Source organism: Hirundo rustica, chromosome 21 (genome assembly GCF_015227805.2).
Source record: "Hirundo rustica isolate bHirRus1 chromosome 21, bHirRus1.pri.v3, whole genome shotgun sequence".
Taxonomy (NCBI): Eukaryota; Metazoa; Chordata; class Aves; order Passeriformes; family Hirundinidae; genus Hirundo; species Hirundo rustica.
In genome coordinates, this window is record NC_053470.1 from 4185426 (window position 1) to 4198986 (window position 13561).

At 42.7% G+C, this 13561-nt stretch overlaps 1 protein-coding gene across 5 annotated transcripts in view; it reads right to left on the reverse strand.

The window, feature by feature from the left end:
- TAF1 (TATA-box binding protein associated factor 1) overlaps positions 1-13561 on the reverse strand; it is a 29013-nt gene that overhangs the window by 12374 nt on the left and 3078 nt on the right. For all 5 annotated transcript variants that reach the window (XM_040084129.2, XM_040084128.2, XM_058423247.1 and 2 more), the window contains 18 exons: positions 11460-11678; positions 10805-11023; positions 10421-10622; positions 9418-9531; positions 8938-9105; positions 8437-8564; positions 8213-8320; positions 7218-7391; positions 6965-7138; positions 6776-6880; positions 5532-5732; positions 4569-4710; positions 3910-4040; positions 3318-3398; positions 2766-2915; positions 2508-2627; positions 2166-2341; positions 1225-1466 (listed from right to left, as the gene is read on the reverse strand). In XM_040084129.2, the coding sequence (XP_039940063.1) occupies positions 1225-1466; positions 2166-2341; positions 2508-2627; positions 2766-2915; positions 3318-3398; positions 3910-4040; positions 4569-4710; positions 5532-5732; positions 6776-6880; positions 6965-7138; positions 7218-7391; positions 8213-8320; positions 8437-8564; positions 8938-9105; positions 9418-9531; positions 10421-10622; positions 10805-11023; positions 11460-11678 (2854 nt within the window). The remainder of the gene's footprint in view (positions 1-1224; positions 1467-2165; positions 2342-2507; positions 2628-2765; positions 2916-3317; positions 3399-3909; positions 4041-4568; positions 4711-5531; positions 5733-6775; positions 6881-6964; positions 7139-7217; positions 7392-8212; positions 8321-8436; positions 8565-8937; positions 9106-9417; positions 9532-10420; positions 10623-10804; positions 11024-11459; positions 11679-13561) is intronic.

Below are 13561 nucleotides of genomic sequence, written 5' to 3' on the forward strand. Positions count from 1 at the left end.
TTTTTCCACGCTGTAGAAATATCGTCGTTTAAATACAGCGGAGAGTTTTGGCTTAAAAACTTCCAAGACACACATTCAGGAAAACCTAACAGAAATCTTTCCCTTGCTTGTTCATGTTCTCTTATCATGACATGAAATCGAGCTGAAACAAAGGTACCTAATTATCCACACAGATTATAAAGCCAGAAGGAAAAGCTACACTCAACAAGGACCCCCAGGTGCAACCTGCAAGGCAATTGCATTCTGACCCTGTAGATGGATTAGTTACAGTGCTTTTCATCATAGGTATGGTTATCTGGCAGAAACTGAGGGCCAAGAATTATCCAGTTTTCCAAGGAGTGTCTCAACCAGAGTGTCAAGTGACCACAGAATCTTTCCAGCACCATTCATAATTCAGGTGGAGAGGTTTTGTACAAAGTTATCACTGGGTATCTTTTCATGAGGTATAATCAGCAAAAATCTTCTACATATCCCTTATAAATGATTCCAGTAACTATGTATTAGTGATTTATTCCCAGTTTGAGAATAGACAGCAACAGTAACATTGACTCAGATGCAGAGCTCAGTTTTGCTCACACACATTCAACAAGTGACAGTGGTCATGGGCACGCTCGTGAAGTTCATTTGCAGGTCAAACATTTTACCAGCCAGTCAGGGACACATCAAGTTCTTTGTTGGAATGCACTTAAAAACAAGCACATCTCCAGGAGATCCAAACCTGGCAGCTGCCCAATTTACACACAGTGTAACAGACACTGCTATCAGCCTGCAGACTGTGCCTGCTTCAACACACAGAGCTGTGTGTAAACAGAAGATCCAACTACACAACCATAAGATGGCTGCAGGAACTACGTGCGAAAACATCTTGAGAAAAATACTGAAAATACAGCTCCCCCTGACCCACCCCCACTCAAAATTTAAAAAAAAAAAAAAAAAGGAAACTTAAGCAGGAAGCAGCAGTGACTATCTCAATACCAGAGTAAGGTTATAGCTCAAAATAAATAAAAGATATGAGGCAAAGAATACATTTCACATGCACTTCCAGCCACTAAGTGCTCAAAAGAAGGAAGAACCCCCAGAGAGCAAAAAGCCCCAGATAAGCATGTTTATACATTCTCCCTGTAAGGAATCTACACTCTCTTGAGAGGCCAGACCAGCACACTTTGCAGCCTGACATAAAGTCCTGCATCCCTTCCCATAATTCTGGTGGTTGCAGTTACTTACACAGCCCCTTTTTATCTCTCTTGTCCTTTTTGCCCCTGTCTTTGTCATTGCCATTGTCATCTCCCAGGAGCATCCTTTGCAATTCCTTCCGTTCCTGCTCTTCTCTTTCCCGAGAGAGCTGAGAACTAGTTTTCTTGTTCTGTAACATATTCTCAATATTCTTTCCCATCTCTTCAAAGTCGCTGTCTTCAGCTGAACTGCTGTCTGTGTCTGTTGACAGGATCTCAGTGGATTCCAGAACCCTGAAATAGGAGGCATCCTGAAAGTCAGTGAATGTTGCCCTCCCAAATTACAAAAAAACAAAAAAAAACAAGCCTGTTACCTTCCCAGAAATACGAAGGTAAAAATTATGCAAAGGTTTGAGAATTAATGATACAAATCACTACTATAACAGGCACAATATATTCCCTTCTCAGGCTTCCTTTTAACCCCCATGTCTAAAAGGTCAACCATTCCAAGACCATCTTCTCCAAAAATTTGAACTCTTCTTCCTCAATGGTATTTTATAACCTCACCACTTTCAGGTCCCAGGCCAGAACAAGGAAAAATGCATGAATTCTTCTGGCAGTTCTGAAGAATAGGGCATAGAATTGGTATCTGCTACCAGAGAGAGATGGCAAACTGCTCATAACAATTAAAAAAAAAAAAAAAAAGTAAAGGAAATAAGGTGGTGAACTACTGAGGGGTGGAAACGCAGAACATCTCATGTTGTGACTCTGCAACACATTCTACCTTTCCAAAAGGTTTGTGACAGCAAGACACTAAACCTGAGGGTTTCTATTACCAGCCAAAGGCCTCTTTCTTAGTGCTCTATTTCACAGGCCCAACAACTTGAATCAACATCTACACCACCACCACATATCAGCAACCCCAGGCATGCTGGAGCTTTGAGGTGGGGACAGGGTGGGGTTCAGGGCTGTGGACATCAGATAAGAACATACTTATTTTGCAAGTCGAAGATGCGCTGGCATTCTTCTTTGTATCTCTCCTGATGTTCTGCCACAGAGAACCGAGAGCCACGGGCAAATTTGCTCATGGGCCCTTCCCCTGAGCGTGCCTGCTCTGTGGACATGGTACGGACCACATCAATCACCTCCCACCGGGACAGCTTCTTTATCTGGAAAGAGGAAGACAAGGAGCGGCTTTAGAGACACACGGCTGAGGTACCTGTGGATTTCAATTCTTCTCCACACGAGCTCAAAGGAGAAATTCATACATCCCTTCCACCATCAGCTGCTAAAGGCACTAGTGAGGTGTGCAGCCTGCTCTGGGCTCACGCTCACCTCCTCCTCAGGCACTCCAAATTTCCGCAGAAGCTGCTTGGCATTTTTGAGGGAAAGTCGGCGCAGATCCGCGTCTGTGCCAGTCACCGTCTTCTTCACTGGCTGAGGTTCTTTATCGTCCTGGCCAGAGGAAGATTCAACCTATTACTCCCATAGAAGTCTTTCCTAGGCTCATCTGATATTTTCTTTTCCTTATGCCCCTTATTTAGTCCACCTCTCCCACACAAATTCTCAGCTATTGCTCCTTGGGAGCTATACCTTCTGCTGGGTTGGTTTGTTGGGAATCTTGACATAAGAAAATCCTTCCCCACAACCAGTGGGATCTGCGACACCAGTCACTTCTAGGAGGCACTTGCCCTTCATAGCAGCAATGAAGGCTCGTGTGGTGTTCCAGGGAGCCGTGCGCACCTGCCAGAGTGAAAATAAACAATCACAACCCTGTTACAGTCCAAGCTTTACTTTTGGAATTCTTCTGGTCATACTGAGAACTTTTCAATGGACACAATGAGGGTGAATTCCTCTCCTCAATCCTTCAGCTGCCCTGATAACACTTCAATGAATAACCAAAGTGCTAAGGAACTCACAAAAAGGCATTTAAGGTAAAAAAACCCGAGTCCTGGAAGGACCTGCATGAACAATCACCAAAGACTGGTATGAACTGCCAGCAGAAATTCCCAGGAAAGTTGTGTGAACATTTGAACCACTGAATCCTACTTTCAATATGTCCTTTAAATATAAAGACCTCATTTTTCTCCTGCCATTCAAATTTATAACACTGGTGTACACACGTGTGCATCGCTCTGAGGATACCTCATCATCAATCTTCATTTGGAAATCCTCTTCGTTCTCCTCTTCTGGAGCAAAGAAGGATTTCTCCCCGTAACCTGCATCCTGCAGAGAAACATTAGGGAAAAAATGAGAAGCTGAAGTCTTAAAAAGGTTACTGGAGACAGAATTAGGAGTGGCTCTGTGGACACTTGCCATGCTGTACAAGCAAACTTCCACAGACAGTTGTCTGCAAGATTCACAGCGACCAACAGCAGCACAGATGTCAAACTGCCCAGTATTTTGACAAACTCCATAACTAAACAGTGCAGTCAACCACCAAAAAATAATCAGTGTCTCCTACAGCCACCTGCTGGTTACTTTCTGCTGTAGAACTCCAGGTATAAACATAAGCCCTTTTTACCTTCCCTTTGGTACTTCTGAGCACAGCTAATTCAATATTCAGACAATAGGTGGTAAGAATACAGCGTTCCTCTCTTTCAAACTTAACTCCCTTTTATGCAGCAGCAATAAAGCCACACAACTTGCTTCCTCTGTAGCAGAATTAGCTTTAGGCAGAAGGTGTTACCTAGGCTCACCCCTCACAGGGTGTCAGTAATTTGGAGCCAGGATTTACCTTGAGCCGCTGCTCGGCCGCGATCATGCTGTAATAGGCACAGCACTGCTCTGGGGACACCATGGCTCTGATCTCCTCTTCTGTTGGCAACCTGAAATCTGGCTTCAAAACCCACCAGTTTGAGTCCATCCCTGAAAAATGCACAGGTCGAACACTGAGTAGTTTCCCTGGGTGCCATCGCAGTCCCAGCTTTCATTTGCGTGTATTTGCAAGACACAAAACAGCCACACACAGAGGGAAGGGAATGTGTTTGTGTTGGTGTCTTTAATCTTAATAATAGTAAATTATTAATATATAACAATTTAAATAAATTATTAAATATCCATAGTTTACCATTATTATATTAATTTACGCAAACTATTATTAATAATAAGAGTAAATTACCTCTCTTTAATAAGACTAAATCACTGCCGAAAGGGTTATTAAAAATGCCTAAACTGCAGTCGCTTCTCCCCATCAAGCACACTCATGCCAAAAGCAACTGCACATTCTTAAAAACCAGAACAAAAAACCCCCCTCCCTGTCAGATCACATTTCAGTTCTACAAGCAGATATTTTCAAGAAGGGTTTCTCAGGAAGAGATGTTTCCTCCTCCTGCTCTGTCTGGAGCTCCGAGAGCAGCGAAGGATGGCTGAGCACCACACAAACCCCGTCAGTACCTGTGCGTTTGAAGTCGGCACAGAGCTTGAGCCGCTTGCGGATGCTGCTCTCGGAGTGGGAGGGAAAAGCCTTCTTGATGTCCTCCATGCGGATCCTCCGCGGGCGGTCCCTGCTCTTCCAGAAGAGGCGATAGATAAAAACCTACAAAACAACACCCAGCCGTCCAAAGAAACAATGAACAAACCTGCAAGGACAGCACAGGCGGTGTTTCTGGTGGCTGCTTCACGCTTCCCTGCTCAAAAATTGCTTCTCATAAATTTACTCAGCAAAGTTTCCCAAGCCGCTTCGGGTTCGGCTGTTTTTGAGAATGAGGCGTGGAAAAATTATCTGTCTTGAAAATTTGTACTATCACATTAGAAATATTCATGCTTTAGTAGAGAAATTTTCCTGCTCTGCAAATACCTCGAGTTATAATTTTGAATGTCATTTACTGTAAATTACTAGAAATTTTCTCCAAAATCTGAATTGGGGAATAATTATTGAATGCTCTTAGATAGTCCTAAAGCTCAACCACCACAAGACCTGTGAAGCGACTCTAATTCTGATAAGCACAGTGATAAGATTCTTTAACTGTCTCTTAGTAAAACCCATCAAAGTCTCATTTTACACAGCACAACCACCTCAAAACTCACTCTAACTTCTTCAGTTTTGGACATTTATATATAATCTTGTAACTTTTTATTCTGGTAATAAAAACCCTTTATCATTTACTTATCAGATAGGATGCCATTAAAACAGAAGAGACATTTTATAAGTCTTTGGTTAAATGACAACCAAGATGGCCTGTCTGGTTAACATCCAACTCTTGCAGTGCTCTCACCTCACAAGAAAACAAACAAAAAAGGGAGTCACAAAAGCACAGTGAGATTCTCTAAGCAAGACTGTCCACTCGAGGCCCAAGCCTATGCCATGGGCTTGCTCCAAAGAACTCCCAGAACCCCAAAGAATCTCTCATCACATACCTGCAGGAAGTCTCTGATATGTGTGTTAGCTCGCTTAGAGTTGGGACCAGGTACTTCATAGAGTGGGCACTCCTGCCCAACCACAAAAATATCCACTAATTCTCGGATGTAGTAGCCTTGTCGTGTCCGGATGATCAGGAAATCTGTTTCAGGCATCTTATGTAAATAGATGGGGGCTCGGAAAAGATTGTTTTCAAATGCCTGTGAAGAGAAACAAATTAAAGTTTGAAAGTCAAGTTTTGATCAAATCCTCTGTGATACAATCTACAAAAAAGATCTTAAAAAATAAAAAAAACAACACCCCAAGGTTCACTGCAAGGGTATACCGTCATTTATATCACAGCATATGTAGATGTGCAGGGAACAGTCAAGGATGAAGAACAAAAGTTTAAAAACACTAGAACAAAGGCAGAGATTGAAGGCACCTTGGGACATCTGGAGGTACTTCAGAATCTTTAAGGAGGCACTTTCAAAAAAAGACAGAAAGAACAGAACTGCAAAAGAGCACAATAACCACAGAAACCAGCCCAACACACAATTAGCATTGTTAGTTCTGTGATGAATCTCTAGTATGAACCTTCACCTTACCTTTTTCCTGTGCTAGAGCAGCTAGCATTGACTGAAATCCATTTATATTTACATTTATGGATTCTTAGCCAGGTGGTCCTCGTAACATTCTTAATTCCTCTCCAAATCTCAAATGTATATATTTTAACAACAGAGAGAGGCTCATAAAAGCAGAAGTCTGTACACCTGACTAGTAACTGGCATTCATAAACTAGAAGTGCAATTCTCAGAAGGTACATATAAAATCCTGGACTGTGAGAAATCCATGTTTTTCTATCTCCTCCAATAACTATTAATTGAGCTCCCCAGCATTCAAGCAGCTTTGGTTTCCCCCTTAGTCCTCTCTAATGCTATTTCTAATGCCATTACTAAGCAAAACAGCAAAGATTTGCAACTCTTGTAACTCCTACAACAATTTTAAAAAGCATACAACAGAAAAAAAAAAAAAAAAAGGCAAGCTAGGAACTGAATTACTATCATTATTTAATTGCTAATAGTAATTACTATTACTAGTAAGCAAGCAGACATAAACTGGAACTGAAAAGGAAGCTGGGTGGGGTTTTTTTGGAAGCTGAGCATTATTTGTCATTGAATAAACAGGGTTTGTAAAAGGTACTCTGCCTATTACACCACATCCAACTTATCAGTCCTTTAAATGTAAAATCCTCATTTCTCACCTGCAGTAACTGGCCTGGATGCAGAGAACCCAGGAAGGGAGAAGTGTGACAATAAACAGTCTCTCCATATTTACAGTCTGGAGCTCCTGGATCTTTGCCAGGTTTCTGGAAGGTACAGTGGAGGGGCTGTTAGCTCTCAACAAGAGGCAGAGGGAAATCACAGTCCAACAGCAGAGTCTGCATACTCACCCTTTTGTAGTAATTTTTAATCTTTGTTGCCATGCCAACCTGCATCATCAGAGGGGCGTTCTCCTCACTGTACTCTGCAAGGATGAGATCTCCATCCTTGCCAGTGAGGTCCTGCGGCGTGCGCATGAAGAACATCTCGCCCCCGCCCGAGGCCTGGCGCTCCTGCTCCCTCATCTGCGCCAGGGACAAGGGACAGTGTCAGCAGAACGCCTCCTCAAGGAGCCACGGCACGCCCAGAGGCACACAGCCGTACCTTGGCTTTCTTCTTGATGTGCTTCAGCAGAGGCTGCACGGCGTGGGGCCCGGGCTGGGACAAGGCACCAAAGGAATATTTCTTCAGGGGAGGCCGATGGAACTGCCGGAGCTTCATGGGACCCATGTGGGTGGGGAAGAACGGCTGGCGGAGCTCCACTGCCGGGATGGAGTGCTGATACGGAACAGAAGCTGTGTCAATAGGGACCTGCACCGCCTCAACAGTAAGGCCAGCCTCCTAATCCCGTTAAACTTGAAATAAGAGAGTCCGGGGATATTTTTAGGTCTCCTAACAGTAAGATAAGTGCTTTGAAATTCACTTGTCATCATAAATGTCGCCTTTTGACAGAAAAGTGCTTACTTCCATATAAAGAGCTTTCCTTTGCGTACAGAGATGACTTCAATTTTACTATTTCAAATGATTCCAAATAATGGGATCTTTTTACTAACTAGAAATTACATATAATGCCATTATCCCTATCAAATTTGTTTAGAGTTACATACAGTCTTCCCATTACAGAAGATGCTGGAGTCAGATGAGGTTTTAGAAGTCACTGAACTCCACAAAGAAGAAAAAAACCATCACCTCCTCACCTAGGGCTAGTGAGAAGTAATTCAAATTCATCAGTAACTAAATTAATTTTATAATATTCAGACTAAGACACACAGTAGCAGCAGAAGTACAAACTGCACCTCCTTCTTCCCTCCCACTATTGGTTTACAAAGAATACTACATCATAAGACACCAAACAAAAGCATGGAGAGTAGGACACAGCAAGATCCAGCAACTAAACCTCAGTTTGATGGGGCAATCAATAAAAATTAGTTCAAACTCCTAATTTTAATTGAACATTAAAACTATCTCTCACGAACACATAACTGACCTGCTGTAATCTAAATTCTGTTTTCCTAGAAATCCTAAGTCCCACCCCCAGCTACAAAACCTCCTACCAGGACACTCAAGCTCTCTCACTCACAAAGACTATTTGTGACTACCTGGATGATGTTGCCTCCAAAGGTTCCTCGAAGTCCCTGCTGTTTGGGATAGTAAAACTCATCATTGGAGAGGTTCCAGGGATCCTTCACCTCTGGCTGAGACATGTTCTAATTCAATTTTAAACACAGAGAGAAAGGTGTCAAAAAAACCCAACCAAACAAAAATCCCTCACTCCTTCCTCATCATTCCTAACGCTGGAGATGATGCTAAAGCTTGTGCTGACCTGCTGTGGTTCTTCCTTGATGACACCTGTTTTTCCCAACAGGATCCGACTCTTCTTTAGGGAAGATTCTTTCTTGTTCTCCTTGGATGGAGAGTTCAAAGTCATCTCTTCCTTTTCATCAGGAATTTCTAAAAGCACAAGTTTACGTCTCTACCTTCCCTCTTCAAACCAATATGCATGCAAGTCAAATTAAGACAGTCACTCCTAAAACACACTGAGTCAGATTAATCACCTTAAATTTAACTTTCAAGGTATAAATTTTTGCTTTCCTCTCAGTGCCTTTAACTTGGAAGGTGAATGTGTAGACTACACCAATAAAGGTTATTAGCATTGAGACCTCCTGCTTAGGCCTTTGACTTGCAAATTAACTTCAAAAGACAGAATGAAGAAAAGTATGGCCCCAGTCCATCTATTTCCATTACAGTGTGATTATAAACCCCTGCTTTCATTTCCCCTTGTCTTTTCCCACTCAAGTCAAGTTTTTGGATGGCATAAACGTACCGAGAATTATGTTCTCATCGTTTGGATCAAGTGTTAGGACAGGGGGATCCAAGTAGGTTTCCATTGCCTGATCATCCCAGATGATATTGTCTTCCCAACGGCCATACACCAACTCTTCATTATCAATTGGGAAAATGGAGTACCAGGGCTTGTCTTCATCCAGGGAAGCTGCAACAATCATAAAGACAAACCTTGAGAACTTTATACACAGCCTTGGCAGAAAACTATTTCAGATCTCACTCCCACATCTTACTCCCTGTACCTTCCCCATCTTTCAGGCTTCCTGAGGCAGGACCTCTAAAAGACAAAAGAAAACTGATCTTGAAAGCAAAGAGGAATTAGAGCCCCAAGTTTGAGCTTTACCAACGCTCAGAGATTTTTTGCTCTATTGAAACACAGCCTCCAAAAAGTTTTAGAGCAAACAAGTAGCCCTTCTACCATAGAAATATGTGTCACATGCCCCTATTCACGGGTCATTACCTTGCTGTTCAGGGGCCTTTTCCTTGCACTTGGCTATGCCCAGGACTCCTGCTACATTGGGTTTCTGTGTTAGAGGAATTGGAGAATTGAGCAAAGAGCCACTGCGGTTCAAACCTAGAGAAAAGAAAAACAAAAGCAAGGTCAGCTTGAGTGGGAGGGTCAGGGGCACTGCAGTGCCTTAAACCAGGACTGGGGGGTTGCATGGAGAGTGAATTTCAGCCTGATGGACCTACTGCTCATATCCCAAAGAGTGACATGTGTCATTAGAACTGGGAAAGCTTAAACAAGCACACTCCACACAGAGCTGACTGCTGGAGTCTGCAGCCTCTTCAAAGAATCTCCAATTCACCCACCCAACGCCACAGTGTCTTGTACTCACAGCTGAACACTAAAGGATTGACACTGATAGCCAATAAAGATCTGACATTCCCAGTACTCTTTCCTTGTAGAAACAGGAAAAGATATCATAAACAAGATAAACATTCATTCTACGTGAACAATTTCAATTTGAAATGAGTCCATTTCTAAAAGAAGTCTGAGGCTTGTAGGAATTGTTACCTGACACTAGAAAAAACAGAATACCATTTTTAGTTGAGGAGAAACTTCTGAAGACTTACATAATTCCTCCAATTAAAAACAAAAGTAAACAAAATTTCACTAGCCTATAAAAAGAGGAAATCCTAATGGTAGCACTATTCACTATTAATGTAGATGGATTCAGCATCTGGTATTCCACATGGAAAGAAGAAAGACAGAGCATCCCCTGTCTGGGATAGGGGTTTTTTTAACAGAAGTGACCTACTCTGTTTTTGGAAAGAAACCAAGTCTCAGAATTCTCAGTGGAGCTGTGATTTTGCCAAAAGGCATTCCCTGACAGGGGGAATTATATTCTACGTTTGAGATATGCAACTGTACATGTACAATTTTGCTAAATGCTGCAGTTGAGCATGAAATGAGTCAGCTCAACTAGAGCAAGTAAAGTTAGTGTCTGAGCCCTGGTCACCTTGTTGGGCGTTGTATGCAGTGGCATTTCTGGTCATGCTGGATGGTAGCCAGCCTGCCAAGCTCGCACGCTGCGTCTTGGTCCCTTTGTGCTTGACGTCCTCCCCGTTCCAGATGACATCATCCTCCCACTGGAGCTGCGTCACCATGAGGAAGTGCTCATCAGCTAGCAGATCATCCTTCTCCTTCGTCGACTCTGCATCCTGGAAGGGAGTAATAACTGTTGGAAGATCTGACTTCAAAGACATCCTTTCACGCTGACGGCGGAAAATTCAAAGTCTCACTTTGCACGGTGCACAACAATCCACCAGCCCACCACCAGATTCTCGTTGTGCAGCGATCCCCACATCCATCTCCACGCTTTGCCCCACGGTTCCCCTCTCACCCCCTCATCTGCGTGTCCTTCAGCCTCCTGCTCGTTCTTCTCCTTCAGCTTGAAGCCGTAGTCGAACCCGCTGCCGTCTTCGGGGATGCCCAGCATGTCGTACCAGAGCTGGGCGGGGCCGTAGCGCCACTCGGCCACCTTGGGCTTTGTGTCTGTCACCTTGTCTATGTCACCCGTCGACTGGGAAAATTTCGACTCCATGGGTGCCATCATGGTAATCTGAAGCACAGCAAAAGAGGGAACGGTTACACTGGTGGTTTATCCAAGTGTCAGTAAGAGGTCGCTTCCTCCCGAGTTTCCCAGTTTATTCTCATAGAGGAAAAGCGTTTCTCAGAAGTTCTTTTCCATACTTACTAGCTGCCTCATGAATGTTCTGCAATTAGATTTCCAAGAACACAGAGATTTCTTCTTGATACAAAGAGGGAAAGCTCTCCTATGGATTCTGTACCATGGATGCAGCCTTCTCAGTCAAAAGCAACCACCTGAAGTCACTGACTAGTATTTGGAGAAGAGCTGCTGCCCAGCTGGAATACAGGCCAACTCTGTTCTCCACTTTTCTTTTGAGGGAAAAGCTCCTTCCTTTAAAAGTCGCTGTCCAATCCACTACTACCCCTAGCACTAGCTGGTGACCCTCTCTAAGTCTCAGATATCCCACCTCATCATCTGAAAGGCACTGCTCAGGAGGGGGAGGAGCAGCAAACTCATACTCCCAAGGAGATTTTCCTTCCACTCCACTCTCAACCACAACTTCACCCTCCTGTATCTGCACTTCCTGTGCCAACTCCCGATGCTTCTTCTTGCGTTTCCTCCGGGCGCTTCGCCAGACCGACGGAACGTTCTTCCCAGGGCCAAAGAGACGCAGGAAACGCAGCACCTGGAGCAGGAAAGAGCAAGAGGATCAGATTAAAAAAGATACTGCCCTCACCTGAAGAACAGTAATGCAAGAGAGCACTCTGAAATACAGAAGCTTGGCCTGTGGCACAATCCCAGTTCCCAAAGCAATCAACAATCTCTTAATTATACATGAAAAAAAGGTTTCTGATCCCTCTGTTTGATGGACCCCTCCTTTTCAAAAGGATATATTCTTAATCCCAGACACTAAGAAAGAGGGAAGAAGGACTGCCTTTTCATATTGGACATGTGGTTAGACACCACCTGGAAATAACTGTTTTTCGTTCTGAACGATCCACAATCTTCAGAAAGACAGATGGAGGTTGAAGAAGAGTTGATAAAATTATCAGCAAAAGAGACAAGCTAAAAGAGAATTATGTAGAGATTTCTTAAGCAAACAGATAAATAATATGGTTGAGAAGTAATATGCTTATTTTTATTTCCATTATAATGTAGCTCCCTTACACTGCATACCTCCAAAACCCGCACTAATGAGACATTTTCTCTCCTGTTCCTTCTATGGGTATGATTGCTAGGTTTTAAGCACTTAAATTTATTTTCTTCTAATAACTCTTTTAAATAGGTAAAACATTTTTTCTAAATTAACTGACATATTTATAAAACAGGAATTAGTACCAAAGATTTGCAGATACACTCCATTAATGTTCCCTGTCAATCTGTTACTGATCCCCAAAGGAAATGTTTATATGACCACTCTGTCCACCTCTGCCTACATTCATGTAAACCTTCCCAAAACTCTCACAGATTATTTATGAAGCCTTTACCCAGTTTCAATGTAAACCTTCCCAAAACTCTCACAGATTATTTATGAAGCCTTTACCCAGTTTCAATGACCTGTCAGGAAGAGCAAAGGTCTCAGACATAGTTAAGCTACTGGCAAAATGGACACAAAAGTCTGCTTCTGTACATGCTACTTTAGGAGGTTTCATCCAAAAATACAGCGCTGTATTAACAGGCACACCAACCCATCCTCATAGCAAAATCTACAGGGCTCTAGGCTTTGCCAGCTCTATTGCTCATAAATTAATCATGGAAGGTGCTCAGCATTAATTGCTTGCACTGATTTCTGCACCCACTGAGCACATCCAACACTGAGTCAGGCTCTGACATTACATGCTGGTCAGAGAAATGATCACACACCAACTGATGCACAGGAAACACCAAGTTTGCAAAAGCCTAGAAAACACTGAGAAGGGAAACTTCTGTGCTAGAGCCTCACCTAGAATACCAATAGACAGCTAAATCATTAAAACATCTCATTATGCAAATTATGCAGCTCCTTACACAAACTCTCTGAGGCACACATAAACCAAGTTATCTTTGCCCACAACCATCCGTTTGGCAACAATAAGCCCATCTTCATTGTCCTTCTCCTCCTACATTTCCTCTCTTCTTGACAGCTTTAAAACCTCCAAAATAATTACTGAAATACATAAACTGCATTTTCTATTTGGGAGCATTTAGGAAAGAATTGTAATTAATTCACTTTATGTAAAACCAAACCATTCTTTGAACCAACTTGCTTTGAGGTGATTTCAAATTTATGCTCAGAGCAGTTTCAAGAGAGAATTAAGTAAAGATACAGATCACAAATTGTTACAGGAAAAGCACACCAAGTTCAAGACAGCATAAAAGGAGGAGCAAATATTTACCAGAAAAGCCAGAAAGCAGACAGATTAGCACTGTTTTTTAATCATCTGGCAAAAGTATCAAATCAACAGGCCTTTGCTACGGTCAGCAAAACATTCACACCCTGATTTACAGGACGCTTTTTAAGAGCTTCCTGCAAAAGGCAGGAAAATTATTAGATAAAAAGCAATCTGGAAACAGCAGCACACAGAAACT